The sequence below is a fragment of the Pogona vitticeps genome, chromosome 4 (genome assembly GCF_051106095.1).
Source record: "Pogona vitticeps strain Pit_001003342236 chromosome 4, PviZW2.1, whole genome shotgun sequence".
NCBI lineage: Eukaryota > Metazoa > Chordata > Lepidosauria > Squamata > Agamidae > Pogona > Pogona vitticeps.
The window spans coordinates 212,577,308-212,594,683 of record NC_135786.1 but is presented as its reverse complement, the minus strand read 5'-3'; the positions used below and the strand labels follow the sequence as shown (position 1 = coordinate 212,594,683).

The following is a 17,376-nucleotide window of genomic DNA, read 5'->3' as shown; positions in this document are numbered from 1 at the left end:
ATGCAGAACAGAGAAGCTAGAGAAAGGGTACTCAACTGAGGCTGCAACTGCATGGTAAATTACCACAAGATTTGCTCCTTTTATAAGAGCTGCTCCATTTATCCGATTCAAACCAGTCTTTGCATCATATGGTCAGTAAAGATACTTTGAATTCATCTGTTTTACAAGTTGAGCAAACCTCACAGTATTTGACCATGTAGCTGCAGACCAAATGTCTGTAAAAATGCCCTCAGAGACATTATTACAATAAGCAGCTACTGAAGAATGCCAGTCACTGCTTTGTGACTATAGCTCGTGACACAATCAGTGTCTATCAATTGCATGCAGTTCCTTCTTTGCTGATTGACCTCCTTCCACTGGAATTCCTTCCTCATTAACACAAAAGGTCCTACACATCTTTGATTGCAGCTTCTGAAAAGGTAATCTTCTCCACCCTAGTTTTGCCTTGATTATTTTTGCCAGAATGTTTTTCCTTCCCATTTAGGGGATCTGGTATGAGAGTGGCTCAAACTGTTTTGAAATAACCTAACCATGTTTCTGTTAATCATCTGCCTTAATATAATTAGAGTAGCATTAGGAAGGTGACATAAGTGATTTAATTTATTGTTTGTTATATAATATTAGTTACACACTCAGAACAACAACACATGCCAGGGAATCCCTGGCTTATCTTTGAAAGATTAATCACTGGCATTTCATTCGAAAACTATAATTTTATAAAAAGAATACAGGAAGATGCACTCTACAGATGGAGTCAAGATCGTAAATCCTATCTGGTTTATTATGGACATAGCAACAGTTCTCTATGGTTTAGGGTAGTCAGATGCAAAAGAAGAGACTGCTTCTCTAGCTTTAAGAGGTGTGTGGAAGAGAGGACTTTGGATCTACCACAAGAAAGCAAGACCCAGTGGAAAATTCAGTACACAAGGAAAAGAGGAAGACCTGAAATGAGATAGATTGATTCAGTACAACAAGAAAAGGTCCTCTGTTTGCAAGACTTTAATGGGGCTATTGCTGGCAGAATATTTTGGAGGTCATTTATTGACAGAGTTTGTGTAACTTCAAAGTCACTCGATATGGCACAGAACAACCACAGAAGAGCGGAATTTCCGTAGTTCTAATTTGCATCTGGCCCCACCCTACAAGAGTTTCATACAATAATCTTTCTCATACATATCTCTGCTATAGTTCAGGGCAGTGGACAAAAGCTTCCCAACAGGGAATTGCAACTCATCAAAGTACAAGTCCCAGGATTCTGTAGGATAGGGCTGTTGCAGTTAAAGTGGTATCACACTGCCGTTTAATCTCATCAAGGAAAAGAAGGTCAAACGCCGCCCCCCCAAGTGTTTCAACAATAAATGTGTTGAGAGAAAAGAAAGAACAGCTGCTGCCATCACAAGTGGTCCTGCCTAAAATTGGGAGGGTGCACTTATACAGTATACTTACCTGAGAATATGGGTTGTTTTGTAAAATAAGGTTTACTTCTCATAAGACACCTCAGTCTTGTTAGTTCCACAACATCCAGTCTTGTCTGGTTTCAGAAGGTAAGCTATGCCTCCAGACTGCTTCTCAGTTGAATGGGAGACTACCAGCTAGTACCAGAGATCTCAAGGCTAGGGTAGGAGAAAATCTTGCTTGAAACCTTAAGGAAGGTAACACTCAGAACTCGTAATACGGGGCTAGGCAGACCAAAGGCCTGACTTAACACATGGCAGCTGCCTGTATTCCTGTGATGCACATGTAACACAGGAGTAAACACTACTGAATACAGTGAGATTTACTACCAAGGACATCAGCTCAGATCTGATACCTGCAACACATTCAAAGCAAGGTTCCCAATTTTCCATTCAGTTTTTGTTCCTGTGCTTTTATCGATAGCTTACTGTGCAAACATTGCCATCTGAACCAGGCTGCTCCTCAAAACACAATAGCATAAGAGTTTTTTTCCCCCCAGCAATTCATTGGGAGAGGATTAATGCTGGTGTAATGAAGCCAGGATCTTTTGGTTAGGACTAATGATGATGACAAAAATCTGTCACCCCCTCAAACTTCCTTGTTACTTCTGAGTTTAGCTGCCTTCCTCAGAGTAGGTAGGAATGGGGCAACAATAAGCTGATCCTGATGTAATGCAAGGATAACTTGGTCTTGGATGGATAATTAAGAGCCATATGCCTTACAAAACTTTGTTTCTGGGGTGGACATGAAAACGTCTGATTTGTTGATAGAGATCATTTGAGCTACAGTATCTGCTGTTTTGGGATTTGCCTTGGAGGCACAGGTGTGGATACTGTCATGATGAATGCCTACTCTTCAAAATGTATTCAGCTGGAGAAGATGATGCAGTTTCTGCTCTCCTCCCTAGTTTTCCTCACTCTTGCATCTGTGCTGATTCTGCACAGCCACAATCATACTACTACAACCTTTGCCCAGAGTTGCTCCTGTGGGGTTTGGATTTTTTAAATTATTATTTGCACTTCAACTACCAAAACTCCCTGGGTAATTCTGAAAGCTGTTGTCCAAAAAGGGAACGTTGCTCAAGTCTGCATGACAAGCCCCCCACAGACATGAAAGAAGGGGTGGATGTCAGTGTGCTTTGCAGGCAGCAGCCAAGACAGATAACTTGCTGATTCTATAACCCCTAGACTATCTGAATATTTTGGCCATGAAACTGTATCCTTGCTGCGGCTGTTATTGGTGTCATCAGGTCACCCCTGCTATATGGCGACCCTATGAATGAGAGATCTCCAAAGTGTTCTGTCCTCAACAAACAACTCTGGTCAGCTGTTGCAAACTCAAGCCTGTGGCTTCCTTTAGGGAGTAATTCTATCTCATATTTGGTCTTCCTCTTTTCCTGCTTTCCCAGCATGATTGTATTTTTCAGAGAAACCTGTCTACTCATGATATGCCCAAAGGAGGACATATTCAGTTTCAACATTTTTGCCTTCAAAGACAGTTCAGGCTTGATTTGATCCAGGAGCCACTTGTTTGTATTTCTGGCAGCCTGGGGTATCCTCAAAACTCTTTTCCAGCATTATATTTCAAACAAATCAATGTTTTTTCCTGTCAGCTTTTTTTACTGCCTAGCTTTCACACCCATACATAGGAAATACAAGGATGTGGGTAATCTTGGTTTTCAGTGATACATAATTACACTTGATTATCTTTTCTCAAATGAAGAACCCCCAATTTAAGCAAAACTGAAGATCTTAAACGTATTTATTTAGTGTGAGGAAAATAAGATTAAGAACATGCTCCTTGTTGTGCTGTATGTGGATTTTGTACTGATGTGATTGGTGGATGCTTTCCTGTCACTAAGCAACATTAAATGTTTGGGCACTCTTGATATTGAGGAAATAAATGGTGGCGAGCTTTTGTATCCTTTTGTCTTCCAGTGGACATTTTTCTCTTTTCTTTCTTCAGATATAAGATAATGGAATTGCAAGGTTGGAAGAACAGCCAAAAATAATCGCTTTTAAAAAAGATCATTTGCTAACATGGACAGTGTTCTGCACACCCACCTTCTGCATGATCCCAGCAACCAAATTTTTCTGTATTGAGAGCAGCAGAGCAATGCCTGTTACTCAAGAATGTGCTTAAGGGTATGTATGTGGGGGCATTTCCAGATGGGGCTTTTGTCATGCAGTTGCCCTGCTTCAGTCATGGAATTTTGTGCAGGGGTCCAAAATTGTATTTGTTAGTTATATTTATATATGTAGTAGCATTTCTATCAGTGAGCTCAAGACAGCTTAAGTAGCTCTTCTTCTTTCCATATCTCTTCAATACAACCATGTGAGAAAGATCAGGCTGAGTTGGTGTGTGACTAGCCTGAGGTCACCTCCTAATGGGTATCTTAGCTCAGGGGCGACTTGAAGAGCTGGACCTCCCAAATTCAAGTCGTATATTCTAACTATCACACCACATAGGATGATAGAATCTTCATATTAGAGCCCTCTGGCATTTTCCTACCACTTCTTCTTCTTTTCCTTTCCATGCACCTCCAAGAAGATGAAATGGCACTAACAGTGTCTTAGATTGGCAGCACCAGGAGCCATCAGTGTGAAAGTTATTGGAATTCAATATTGACCAGAAGTCATGAAGTCATGTACCAACATTACATGGTTACAGCAGATTAATACTAGTCTAACCATCATGATTCCATCCTACGGAATTCTGAGACTTGTAGTTATTGAGAGTATTCAAATTCTCTGTTAGAAAGCTCTAATACATTTTCTTGAATCACCGTACTAGAGTTCAAGAAAATGTATTAAAACTGTAAATACCTCCCTGAACTGCCAGTCCTACAATTCTGTGAGATGGAGCCATGCCAGATGTACTGGTATCAACTGTGTAGTGTAGACAAACCCACAGATGGCCATATATAAGAAGACAGACAAATCATAATACAGCTTCCTCAGGACTGCAATGCTCTCTGTGTGGGGCTTCCTTTGAGACTGACCCAGAAATTACAGTGGGTCCAGAATGCGGTGTCCAGACTGGTGGCTGGTGTGAATAAATTTGATTGTGTCTCCCCAAGAATGGCCAGCGTCCCCTGGTTATCCATTGTATCCTGGATCAGGTTCAAGGTTCTGACACTCATGTATAAAGCCCTTCACTCTTTGGGATCACTTTAACCTATTCAAATGTCTTTCCCCAGTGTCATCTGCCTGACACACCAGATCTTCTCAAGCCAGGCTCCTCCATGTAGCCACCCTAAGAGATGCCCAAAAGTCATCTACTAGAGGTCGGACCTTCTCAGTGGTGGCACTATGTTATGGAATGAACTCCCAGAGGAGCTACGCCTGCTCCCTCTCCCCCCCTCCATACTCATTTAAGAGGCATTTTAAAACACTATGGTTCAGGGAGGCCTTTCACATCCACCCTGGTTGAATGCCTCATCTCCAGTCTTACTTCACTCTGTAAACTGGTTGTACCATTGTTTTAGACTATGTTTTTGCTATTTATGTTATATTTAGTTCTGCGTCGTTTAACTATTTGTAAACTGCCCAGAATAGTGCTCTGGCACTAATGGGCAGTATATAAACCAAAGTAATAAATAAATAAATAAATAAATAATTCAAGCTGTTTATCTAAGAATATTCTGCCCCATAAAGAGTTATAAACAGTAGGAAATCTTTCATTAGTTTTGAAAGATGCCCAGTTTGTCTATGTTCTATCAGGACTTTGATTTTATAATTCTAGTATGCATTTTTAGGGTTTGCAGTGATTCCTATTTCTGATTAATTTAGATTTTTGTTTCTTTGTGTATCGTAAACAGATGACCATTCCAAAGCACCACAGCCTGGATTTTAATGCTTTTTAGCAGCTCCCTCTCAGTCCAGGCATGCAATGAACTTGTCCAGGTTGATGTGATTCTCCCTTTTGATAATTCTGGAAATGCAGACTATATTCTCAAAGGAGAAAAATGTAAATCAATGCACGGTGTAATAGAAAGGTAACTATGCATACAGAAGAGAACCCCCTCCAAATCACCACCAAATGAAAAGCTATGAATTATTTGGCAACACAAATATAAATAACAGAAGACTGAAGCTACAAAAGAGAACCATAAAGGGAGTTATAAACTTACCAAGGCATTCTTGAAGGCATTGCTGTATTAAAGTATACATCATAGAAAAATGTAAACATTCCCTCTTAGTTTACAGTATTGAACAGAGCATGACAACTTCTGTTGGCGTCCAAGTCTATATAAACAGATTGCCTCATCATCTTTTGCACATCTTAGGAACACTCCAAGAGGATGGCGGATTATGAAAAGCAGACTTTTCAAAGAGGTAGCTGTGATATTGTGTTTCAGCATGTGTAAAAAAAAAATCAGGAGTATTACTTTTCAAACTTAACCAAGGAAGTGTATGGTAATCCATAAAAGCTCATGCAGAAATACATCTACTGTACTGGTCTTAATAATGCCATAACACTTTTGTTTTTGATATGCACATTGTTTTTTAAAAGGCATTAGTTATGGAGTATTATGGACTATTCAGTGGCTAAAGTGACAGGCTAGGATTCAGGACATCTGAATCCAAATCCCCAACTGGCCATGGAAATTCATGGGAGACTAGTAGAGGCACCAGGAAAACTGTTCCTTAAATATCCTGCTTATCTTAAAACCCCTATTAAGGTTGCTATAACTTGGTTCTGACTTGATGGCACCATGGGATAAATGCTCAGCAGGGAGCTGTAGTCATCTCAGTGCTTGTAACCTATTAATATTGGACATTAATATCCTGACATATTGTTATACACAGTCCTATAATACCAGTTTACGTACATTGATACAATAGGAAAGAGAGCAGTCCTCTGCTTGAGTTGATTTGAGTCAAGGGCAGGGCATCTTCTACATGTTTTGGACTACACTCTCATAATCCTTTGCCATTGGGGATACTAGTTGGAAGCTTCTGAAAGCTGAAGGCCAAAATATCAGGAAGAGCAAAGGTTCTCCATTTCAGATTTATGCAGATCCGGAAGGTTTTAATCTGTGTAGTCTGTTTTGCTTTCCAGATTCAAAATCCTCCCTATTGATAGAAGGGAGGGGGGAGGAGAAGGAGAGGAATCTCCCTTTTCTCTCTTTCAAGTTACAAACTGACAATGATATACAGTGAATGTTCACCAAAACAGATGCTGAGTCTATCAAAAGGTTTTATAACTGCATCTGTTATTATTTTACTTTATCAAAATTATTGTATTATCTATATCCTCATGAGAAATCGGTTGGTTGAATTGAAGAAAATTGTTTCGGAAGCTTTCTAGAAAACAGTGCAATTGAAGAATTGCTGTTCTACGTGCCGTCAAAGCACCCCTGACTCATGGAGACTTTACAAATGAGCCATCTCCAAAATGTCCTGTCCTCAACACACAGCCCTGCTCCACTCTTGCAAGCTCAAACTCCTTTAGGGAGTTACAACTGAAGTACTGTATATCAGTTCTGTTTCATATGAACTACATTTTGTAGACTGATCTTTGGACAAGAAACACATTCAGGCAAATTTAACTTATCTGAAGGCTGAAATAAACGGTGAAGCCATTGTTACCGCCTGCAGCTTATATGTGATCTGTCTCCCGTGATAATTTTTCGATTGAGCTAATAGCTATTCTTCTTATCTTCATTTGTTCTCCTTGACCGACTGCCACAAGGACAGCTTTGTGGTCAAGCAGGGGCACTACTGATACCTACACTGGGCTCCTAAAAAGCATAACTGGATAACTGAAAACTCATTTTGATTGCCCAGAATGGTCCCGAGTGATGCGGCAATGAGGTATTTCAGTAAATCAAGATGGCAAAGTACAGGGGCTTATCAAAGATAGAAGTGCCCATCAGGTGCTGGTGCTGGTTGTGCTGACAGAAAAGTGACATTTTGAAACATCCACATATGAGAATTCTTGCCCCATATAACCCAATTAAGTGGGGCTCACTGGCGTTTTCAACAGACATTGTAGAGTCTGCCCTAGAAAACAAGTTTTAAAAAAAGTGGAGTAACACAAATGAGAACAGACCAGACAACATTTTTTTAAAAATCCACTTATTGGATACAATGGTTCGAGCTTTTTGTACACCATGTTAAGAGTGCAGAAAGACAGTTGCCCAATTGTTTTAATAAATTTAGATGGATGTGATTTTCAACACTTCAATGCACTTTCACACCTTACTTTCTCAGAGGTTTCATCATGTCATTACCTGATGTGATGCAACCAGCTAAAGGAACATCTGGTCTTCCAGATGTTGGACTGTGACTCACATCTTGGCTAATCACCGGTTATGCTGGCGAGGGCTGATGGGAGTTGTTGTCCAAGGTTTGATGGGCCATGTGTTCTGCCAAAGGTAGTGTGCTTAGGACTGCAGAATGAATCACAAAAGCTTGTAGGAAACTTAATCAGTAAAGTAAGCAACTCTGTGTTACACAAGAAACTAAAGTGCTTGTGAAAACAAGTGTTTGTCACAATTTAGGTAGCCTACTTTGAGTTCCCCTTCCTAGTTGAGATTTCCCCCCCCCATTTTAATAAATTTTTCTATATGTAGCAAATGCCTCTATTTCTCTGACCTTTGGCAAATTATATGCATCTGATATGCCTGAGTATTTCCTTGGAAATTAAGCCCTATGAGAAACAGTTGAGGGAATTGTATGTTTAATCTGGCAAAGAGAAGACTGAGAGGTGATCTGATAGCCATCTTGGACTGTTTGAAGGGTTGTCGCACAAAAGACAGAAAAAGCTTGTTTTTTTGATGTTCCAAGACTATAGAACCCAAACCAATACATTCAATTTACAAGAAAGGAGATTCTGACAGAACATTAGGCAGAATGTCCTGACTGCAAGAGTGGAATGGAGTACCTCAGAAGACAGTGAACTCTCTCCTTTATGGAGATTTCTAAGCAGATGCTAGTTGACCATCTATCAGTGATGTTTAAGCTCTAGATTCCTGCATGGGGTTGGAATCGATGGCACCCACAGCCCATTCTATGATTCCTTAATCTGACATCATAAAGGTGACATTGAGCTAGATCGGTGAAGTGATAATAGTGGAAACATAAAGAATCTTTGCTGGAGAAGGCAAACAATATCCGACAATCAGTACTTTAGACTATAATCTAGAACAAGAACAGGGAAGCTTTGCAGGGCAGATAGCCCCGTTCACCATCTGGGTGTTATAGGCCCATTTCTTCCCACAATTACAGTGGTGCCTCGCTTAACGATTACGTTAAACTACGAAACTACTTGACGATGAAGTTTTTGCAATCGCTTTTGCGATCGCAAAACTATGTTCTAATCGCTTAACGATGATCGGTTCCCTGCTTCAGGAACCGATTTTTCGCTAAACTATGATTTTAAAACAGCTGATCGACGGCTCTACAATGGCTGCCCGCTGTGCAAAATGGCTCCCCACTGTGATTTAGGTTGGATTCTTCGCTTTACAGGCACCGAAAATGGCTGCCCCATGGGGGATCTTTGCTGGACGGTGAGGTATTTAGCCCATTGGAACGCATTGAAGGGTTTTCAATGCATTTCAATGGGCTTTTTCATTTCGCTTGACGAGGATTTTGTTTAACAGCAATTTCAACCGAACGAATTATCCTCATCAAGCGAGGCACCACTGTATGTCCCTGGCTTCAATCTTCCTATACCAGTCCTTCATATGGAAAGACCAGGGGAAAGAACCATATTCAGCTGGCAGTTCTAGTAGCTGGTTGACTCCTGGAAGAGGTAGCTGAGTATGCTGCCAGCTTGGGGTGGCAAGCTGTACAGAAGGGGACTCCCCACCATTAGCTCCCTGTCAACTCACTTTACCTTTACCATCTTTGGCTTGAACAGCAGTCTCTGAACTGCTGTGTCTTGTGCAAATACATAGAGCTCAAAAAAGAATTTGAAAAAGTTGTATTTATCTTGGATGTTTGCTCAATATCTCTTTGTAATGTTTACGCTTCCTTTCTATATTCAACCAAAAAGCCAAATTTAAGCTAAAGATAGTCCCTATCAGGTAGCGGGCTATTCAGTTTTATTTTAGATGAATTCCAAAATCCTGAGAGAGAGAATCCTTTTACTGCGCCAACCAAAAAGGTGAAAGATTTGATACCACAGATCTCTATAGGCACAATGTCACACAAAGAAAGGGAAGTGGCAGGAAAGAAGAGGCTTGATCTTAAGACCTTGCCGTCTACATAATCCTCTGATTGATTCTCTGCCACTTTTCCTACAGGATACTTTTGTAATATCTTGTCAAAAGAATAGATGTGACATCTTGAAAATGGGAAGAATTTTTACTTGTTTTTAGTTGGCCTGATAAAGATTATTATCCCAATGGATTTGATTTTATGGCCAACATACCTATGACTGCTTTTATTATGAATTTTCCTATAGCATGCATCAGGAATATATTTGAATACAAGTTCAGATTATAAAAAGTAATGGAAAAATGTGTTTGAAGACAAACAAAATTTGCCTCACCTGTCTCAAGATCGCTGAAAGCAGCGTTTATAACAGAAATCAAGGCACTGGAATGTAGCAACCACTTTGTCTCCCCCACACTCTACTTTTTATATCTACAGCAAACTTTCGGTGCTGGAAGTAAGCTTCTCTGCAAAAAGGGAATGCAGGAAAGTGAATCAATTTGCATTTCTTATTTGCATGTCCCTCCTTGCACCCTGATCCCCACCTCCCATAGAGCTTGCAATCAATTTCTGATTCTACACACTGTTCAAAAGGTGTTGACACAATATCTACCATGACTTCTAGCCAGCACTGCTATTAAGCCGTGGGAATGGTGGGAATTATAGTCCAATATAGCAAGCATGTACTTAGTGGAGGAAAACCATCATGCATATAAACTTCATACTTTGGTCATCTTGTTCATGCCATATTTTTCCTGATGCCACAGAACTGTAGATCTAAAGAACAGCTATCTGCTGAAACAGAAGCAACACTCCAAGTTTTACTTAACTTTGCTCAGTATGTTAACTATTGCCAGCCGTTTTACCTCTTGCCTCCTTTTTTGAGAAAATAAAGCACACTTTTTAAAATGTGCTGTTATTTACTTTCAGGTGAAGCCTTTTAGCGCAGTTCAGAGAACAGTTGTTCTGCCTGTTTCAGATGTGAGGGTGAGTATAATCCAGCAGTAAACAGGCAGAAAATATATATGTGTAAATTAATCTGGAGTGTTTTACTTTTTTCGTGGACAGACAGTACTTTCACAGTTGTAGTAAATACAATTGATACATCAAAGTCCTGTCCATTTTTTAAAATGAAGTGGAAAAGACCAGCTAATGCTACTGTTTAATGAACATCCATTAAAGGAATTTTAAGATTACATGGCTAGGATAGCGTGGGGAATGTGGCAAGGATTTGCTGGAATACAGCATCTATCATCCTGCATTGGATATCCTAGACAGGACTGATAGGAATTGGAGTCCAACAACAAATACAAAGTCACACCATCTGTACTCCTAAACTAGGCCAGGTACTCCAGGCTACTAGCTGAAAAGCCAAATGTTTGGTTGTTGTGACTATGAAGAAGCAGCATTTGTGTTCCATATCCAACATAGCTGCATTCATTTTTGTGATGGCTTTTGATAATTAAAATTACTACTTCATTTGTTGAGTAGCAACCAATTATCTTCCTCTACATTCTTTCTACAAGCTTGGGGGGGGGGGGCTCATGCTTTTGCAGCAGGTACAATTTGTCTGCTAATAATCCTATAAGCAAAAAATTATTCCTCTAGTATTTCTTACTGTCTTAAAAATGTTTTGATCGCAATCTTGACATTATTCACCCCTACACACCAGAGCAACAGAGAATCTGGCATTTGGAGCTTTTATTGCCCTGATTTAATGCCCTCCATTTTCTCTTTAACAGAATAGACGCCAAGTACAGAATCTGGTTGCAACTGGGACATACAGGCAAGAGGTGGAATAGCACAGATTTTTTTAAAAAATTATATCCAGACACCTAGCAATCCAAAACAGGTGGCTAGGGTAGCAAATGTCCTGCAGATAGTTGCTTTGCCTGGCATCCAGAGACAACTCCTGACTCATAAACAATGGGCATCCTTCTATTGATGTCAGTGAACCTGGATGGTATCCAAGATCATCACATCTCAACAGTAATCAAGTCAAGACCTGCCACAAAGGCATCCTACGTCATTCTTTCCCTCTCACCACAAGAAGGTGCCAGGGAAGGGGCAGAGCTGTAAATTGTACATTATACACTTCCTCATTACTGTATTCTAGATTTAAGTGGTGAAAGATTCCAAGAGAAATATTATAATATGCATGAAGGTTTCTATGCTTTGGAAGAATGTTCACTAAGGAATAAAGGAACCCAGTTGCACCTTAACAGAATTTATGATCAGTTCTCTCAGCATCATCCCACATGGGTTGTTTTTACTCCAAACACAGGACAAAACAGAAATTGTGGACCTTGGGGGTTAAAAACAATTGTCAGTCCCATTAGAGTTCACCCACTGAGTCAAAGGAACTTACAGGTTTATGACTTAAACAGTCACAGTCATTCAGTGCATCTCCTGTAATTGGGATTAAGAAACGAATTTAGTCCACAGTAGGGAAAAATTGGTTATGTACATCAAATGCATATCCTAACTCACTCCAAAGCAAAGACGACAGGAGACTCCATTTCTCATTCATAAAAAAGTCTATCACATTTATTCAATACATACATATTAAAGACAAACCCTGAAAAACAGGAACACAACTCCAACACTCCGTTACGAAGTGTATATTTATATATATGTCAACAGCTATGTCTGCTGATTGAGCTATTGAGGTTTTTGTGTGTAGCTTTATTAAACTCCTGTTCAGTTACCTTCTGAAGACAATGTACCTCTATCACTTCAATCTTTCATTACATTTCATCTGAAGTCAGTTGCTTACCAGCTGTAATATTCACATTTTAAAATTGCTTCATATAGACCCCAACAAGGATTTGCATAAAGCAATGATCAGCTTGGAAACCCCAACATGAAGAAGTGGGAGGAAGGAAGGGGGGGTCTCCAGATGCATCATTCTGAGGCAAATCAGAAACAGAGATAAATTTTTACTCCTTTTCTTCTACGGAGGAGGATTCCTTTGCAAAGGGAATGGCTGTCAATATGAGGAAGGGAGTGTGCAGAAGAGACCAACCTAATCTACGTAATAGTCTTTGCATGGAGAGAACCCCAGAGAATTAGCCGGGGGGAGTAGGGACAGTAACCCAAGCGGCGGGGGTGGGAGGGAGATTTCTTAGAAAGGCAGCTGTAATCTGACCCTTTTTCTGAGAATCCCGTTTGTAGCGGCAGGAGGAACTCTTGGAAAGAAGCGGCCGTGAAGCATGGCGGGGAAGGAGGGGGGGGGACGGGGAAAAAAAAACCACAACAACTTGGATCGGGCAACGTGCACGTCCTCAGGAGACTCCCAGCCGTTACAAAACACACCGGCTTCGCCCACAGCCCAGTCAAAACAAGCAGGGATAGGATTACGATTTCCAACCGCCTGGGGAGGCACGAGAACAAAACAGAGCCTGGATGGGAGATGATAAAGCCGGGTTGCTGGCTGGGTGGGTCGGGGCGCGGGAGGCGGCGGGTGACCTTGGCAAGGAACCGGGAAGGGCGCAGCTCGTGCCACCGATTTCTGTGGGCGGGTTTCATTCAGTCGTGCGCGGCCTCCGGCGATCTCCAGCCCGTTGCAATCCCGACATTGACATGCCTTCACTGAAACACATACAGACACACACGCGCGCGCCCCCTCCTCCCAAGTAACAGATCGGTGCGCGCTGGAGACGTCTCTTGACACACTCTTGTCCTCCACCTAGACAATGCGGTGCAGGGTGGTCCCTTTCTGACGCTTCCCCGGCAGACGGGGCCTCCGCGTCTCGAGTCCAGACGACCGCCAAATCCCTCGGTCGATTCGGGTCATCCTGACTGGGTCACTAGCGGGGTTAATGGGCGAGCGAGAGCGGGGCTGGAGGGCAGCCACTCGAGGCTGCCTAGCACCAGGATTTTTTTCCCCTCAACAGCCTGTGACGGACCAGCCGGCAACCATCATCGTTCAGGGTCCTCCTCGCCCCGAGAGCATCAGCCTGGCCTGCTTTCAAGTATAGATGGCGCTGCCTTGATAATCCGGTCTCGGGGGGATTTGCGGTCGCCCTCCCGTCTGCGGCCCCCCCTCCCGCAGCTGCCTCGGCCGGTCTGTGAGCGCAGGAAGAGGGCAGGAGAGGAGAGATGGAGCCTCGCTTTCTTCCCCCCCCTCCCCGGTTCCTCATGGCTTCCTGGGGGGGCGGCGGCGGCGGTGACGGGGGGGGGGCCGCCGGCCGCGTCTCGGCGGGGTTAGGGCAAGGCTTGCAAAGGCGAGACGGCGAAGGCGGCAGGGGGGACCGAGTCTCCTTCTTCGCCGCCGCTGCTGTGGCAGCAGCTCCCGGTGGAGGAGGCCGAGCCCGGGGAGCCCGTGGTCGACGTCTCCGACGCCGCGGCCACGGTGGCGGTGGTGGCCGCCAGTTGCAACCGCCGGACGGCCTCCTTGATGAGGTTGCCGGAGAGGATGAGCTGCTGCAGGAGCCGGTGCGGGTCGTCGTCCTCCTCTTCTTCCTCGTCGTCGCCCGCCGGCAGCAAGCGGTGGGGAGGATGATGGTGGTGGTGGTAGTGGTGCCGCTTCTTTCCTCCCCCCGCCCGGGCGGCGCTCCGCAACCAGCCCCGGCCGCACAGCTGCTTGGCCACCCGCGGGCTGCCTCCTTTCGGGTCCGTGACGGGCGGCGACGGGGGAGGCGGCGGCAGGAGCACCAACGACGGGTGGGGAGACGCGTGTCGCGGAGGGTGGCGGTGGAGGGAGGCTAAGAAGCCGAGCCCCCTCGGGGACGAGTAGGGAGCCGCTCGGTCCCGGCTGTGATGCTTCGGAGGGAGGAGGAAGGAAGGGGCGGCGGCGGCGGCCGCAGCAGCAGCAGCAGGCGGCGGTGCCCGGTGCTGGGCGTTCAGCTGCAGCACCTCGCCCAGCTTGGCCACCAAGGCGTCCACCTCTTTGGAACCGCTGCTCGCCCCGACGACGGGCCCGCTCGGCAGAGACACGGCGGCGCGCTCCAGCAGCAAGAAACGCTCGCTGCCCGGCCGCCGGCAAGGCATGGCAGCCGGCCGGTCGCTTTCCCCACTCGGCTCGGCGCTCGCTCCTCCCGTAGCTGCTACCGCAGCGACGGCGTCGGCAACTACCAATGAGGCGCCCGCCTCCTCTCTCTCCCTCCCTCCTCGCCCCACTCCCGAGTCCTTCAACGCCGTTGTTGCGGCTGCGGTTGGTTTGTAAACAATGGGTGACGCGAGCGCCCGGCGCGTCCAAGTCCTTCGCTCGGTCAGATCGCAGAGGGGGACACCGGCGAGATGAGCCCTCCCTTGACAAAAAGCCTCGACCTGTTTCCGACGGTCGGGATCGCCTTTCCTAACCTTAATACCGGAACGCAGTCTAAAGTTTCGGAAATGAAGCGGGAAAGACAACTAAGAAGAAGATATTCCGACCATGCCTCGTCGGCCTCCCCTGCATATTTCGGGTTCAATAGCTTCGCCCGCCTTTTCAAGTTTCTTTGGGGAAAGGTGGGCGGGGCTTTCGCGATCGAGAAGAGGGGGAGGGATTAGCTGGCGTGATTGACGCGGACTGGAGCCAGCGAGGTCAACATGGTAACAAAACAGGTACACACACAGAGGAAGGCGCGTTTTTTTTTAAAGGTTGCAGTGTAATGCGACGCGCGCTAATCTCGACGAGATAGCAACAGTAGCCAGCACCTGTGTGTGTTTGTTGTCAAACAGACATGATTTAACGTTAGGAGGGGGACCTGGCATCTACCCCAGGGTTTTGGGAAGTGACAGTGACCCTGCCAAAGCAGTTTGCTAGCAAGAAAATTCCACTGAATTCAAGAATTAATGTCATAGTAAATGTGTTAAGCTAAGACTCAAAGAACCCAGGAGGCCTTTTGAGTAAATTATGTAAAACTGTTAAACACATGCATCTGTTTATTTAGATTACGACCCCATCCTCCTCCCCCCCACTCCTTTGTACACATGTTCTTGTATTTTTTAAGGCCACTAAACTCTAGTCTTCCTGGGAACAAAATCACCTGAACTCTTAAGTTGTAGCCTCATTGGACCCATGTTGGCAATGCAAGTTGTGTTTGGTTTTTCAAGAAATATTGGGAACTATGTTGACTGTTTTATGGAGTACGGCAGAAACAAATGTCTTTGAAATAAAATGCACATTTCCCCCTATAACAGAGAGACTTCTTTTCTATGAAAATGAATATGCCCTTAAGATGATGGCAGATACCATGAGCCAGTCTAGAGCAGAGCACAGAGTCAAGAGACAGGTGCCTTCAGTGAGGTGCTTAACAGCTGAATGAGATTTGGCAGCTTCTGATTTATGTGCTGTCAGTCCTTGGATGAGGTAGAGTAACCACAGAAAACATATTAACGCATGGCAGCAATTTCCCCTCCTACTATTACAGGAGGAGGTTGGCTAGGAGTAAAATGCTATTTTCAATCTGTAATCAAGTGTTTATGCTTGACTTGAAACTGATTGTGCACATACTTTGAAGAAATAGTGCCTTTATGCTGGTTTCTTAGACTATGCTAACTTTATAGAAAGTTGAGGAATAAAGTAACATGCAATTATTTGTCTCATTATCCTTGTTAAATACTTGAAAATCCATATTAGGCACCTTTAGGATTGAGAGATTTATTATACTATGAACTTTTGTGTATTGCCGTCCACTTCGTCAGATGCATTATTTGCCATAAAATATTCTCTCAGAGGACATCTCAATTTGGTTTTTTTCAGCTTTGATTTTTACACAGCAAGTAATTTCATCCCACTCTGTTGAACAATGGCACCTGAAAAAGATTGGTCTGTGTGGTATTTGCACAGAGCCTCGAAAGTTTGTGGTTTGTTTTGTTTTGTTTTTAACTACAGCTCCCAGAATATCCCAGCTAACATGTTCAGTTCTAGGAGTTGTGGTCCAAAAAGGTAGTTTTTCCAGGCTCTGTAGCTGCACTAACAGCTAAATTGCAGTAGTCATTACTACTCTTAAATATATTTTTAAAATAATTTCTGAGTCACTGTTACTGTTCTTCCAGCTGGGTACATAATTTCATAAACTGCAAGGCACTCAAGCTTTGATTAGTGTTCAGTATGTTTTCCAGAGCACTTGGTATTGCCAAGTTTTGATTTTGGGTAAGAAACTTTAATAGTAGTAATAGCAATAATAGCAACAACAGCCTGATAGTGCAACTCTGTTTACTCTATGTTCCACTGATTTCCATGAGACCTACTACCAGGAAGTGTGTGAACTCATCCTTCAAACTAGATGGCCCAGATAAATCCTACCACCTAAACAATAGAGAAAAAAGCACTGTGACTCAAATGCAGGAGACAGATTACTGATTAAAAGTTGGTAGGCATAATTGAATCAGAGCAGCTATTCACAGGGATTAAATTCCTAAGATCTTCTCCAAAGATTTATTGGGTGAATTGTTCTTCCCTTTCAAGTAATCTAGGGTGGAGTTCCTGATCTGCATATGACTACTTAGAGAAGTTTAGCAACTTTTTACATGAAACCCATAGATAAGTAACCAGAGGGGGAGGGAGAGAGAGAACAGAATAGAAAAGAAAGAAAAGGAAAAAGGGAAAAAATTCTAATTTTTTTCAGTTGACCCTTCTTGATATTTTTGAAAATAAAAGTAGGCAGTTATCTTTTAGGCATCTTGCTAAATTTACCGTGTTTCCCCAAAAGTAGGACAGGGTCTTATATTAATTTTTGCTCCAAAAATGCATTAGAACTTATTTTCAGGGGATTTTTTTATGTACAACAATCTACACTTATTCAAATACAGCCATGTCATCTTCTTC

The 17,376-nt window shown here is 43.3% G+C and overlaps 1 protein-coding gene across 1 annotated transcript; it reads right to left on the bottom strand.

Moving 5' to 3' along the window:
* Positions 1 to 12,138: 12,138 nt before the first annotated feature.
* Positions 12,139 to 17,154, bottom strand: LOC110074800 (uncharacterized). Its single transcript, XM_020785403.3, has one exon. It carries the CDS (start codon positions 14,610 to 14,612, stop codon positions 13,827 to 13,829), a length of 786 nt encoding a protein of 261 aa, XP_020641062.3. The 5' UTR covers positions 14,613 to 17,154; the 3' UTR covers positions 12,139 to 13,826.
* Positions 17,155 to 17,376: the final 222 nt, after the last annotated feature.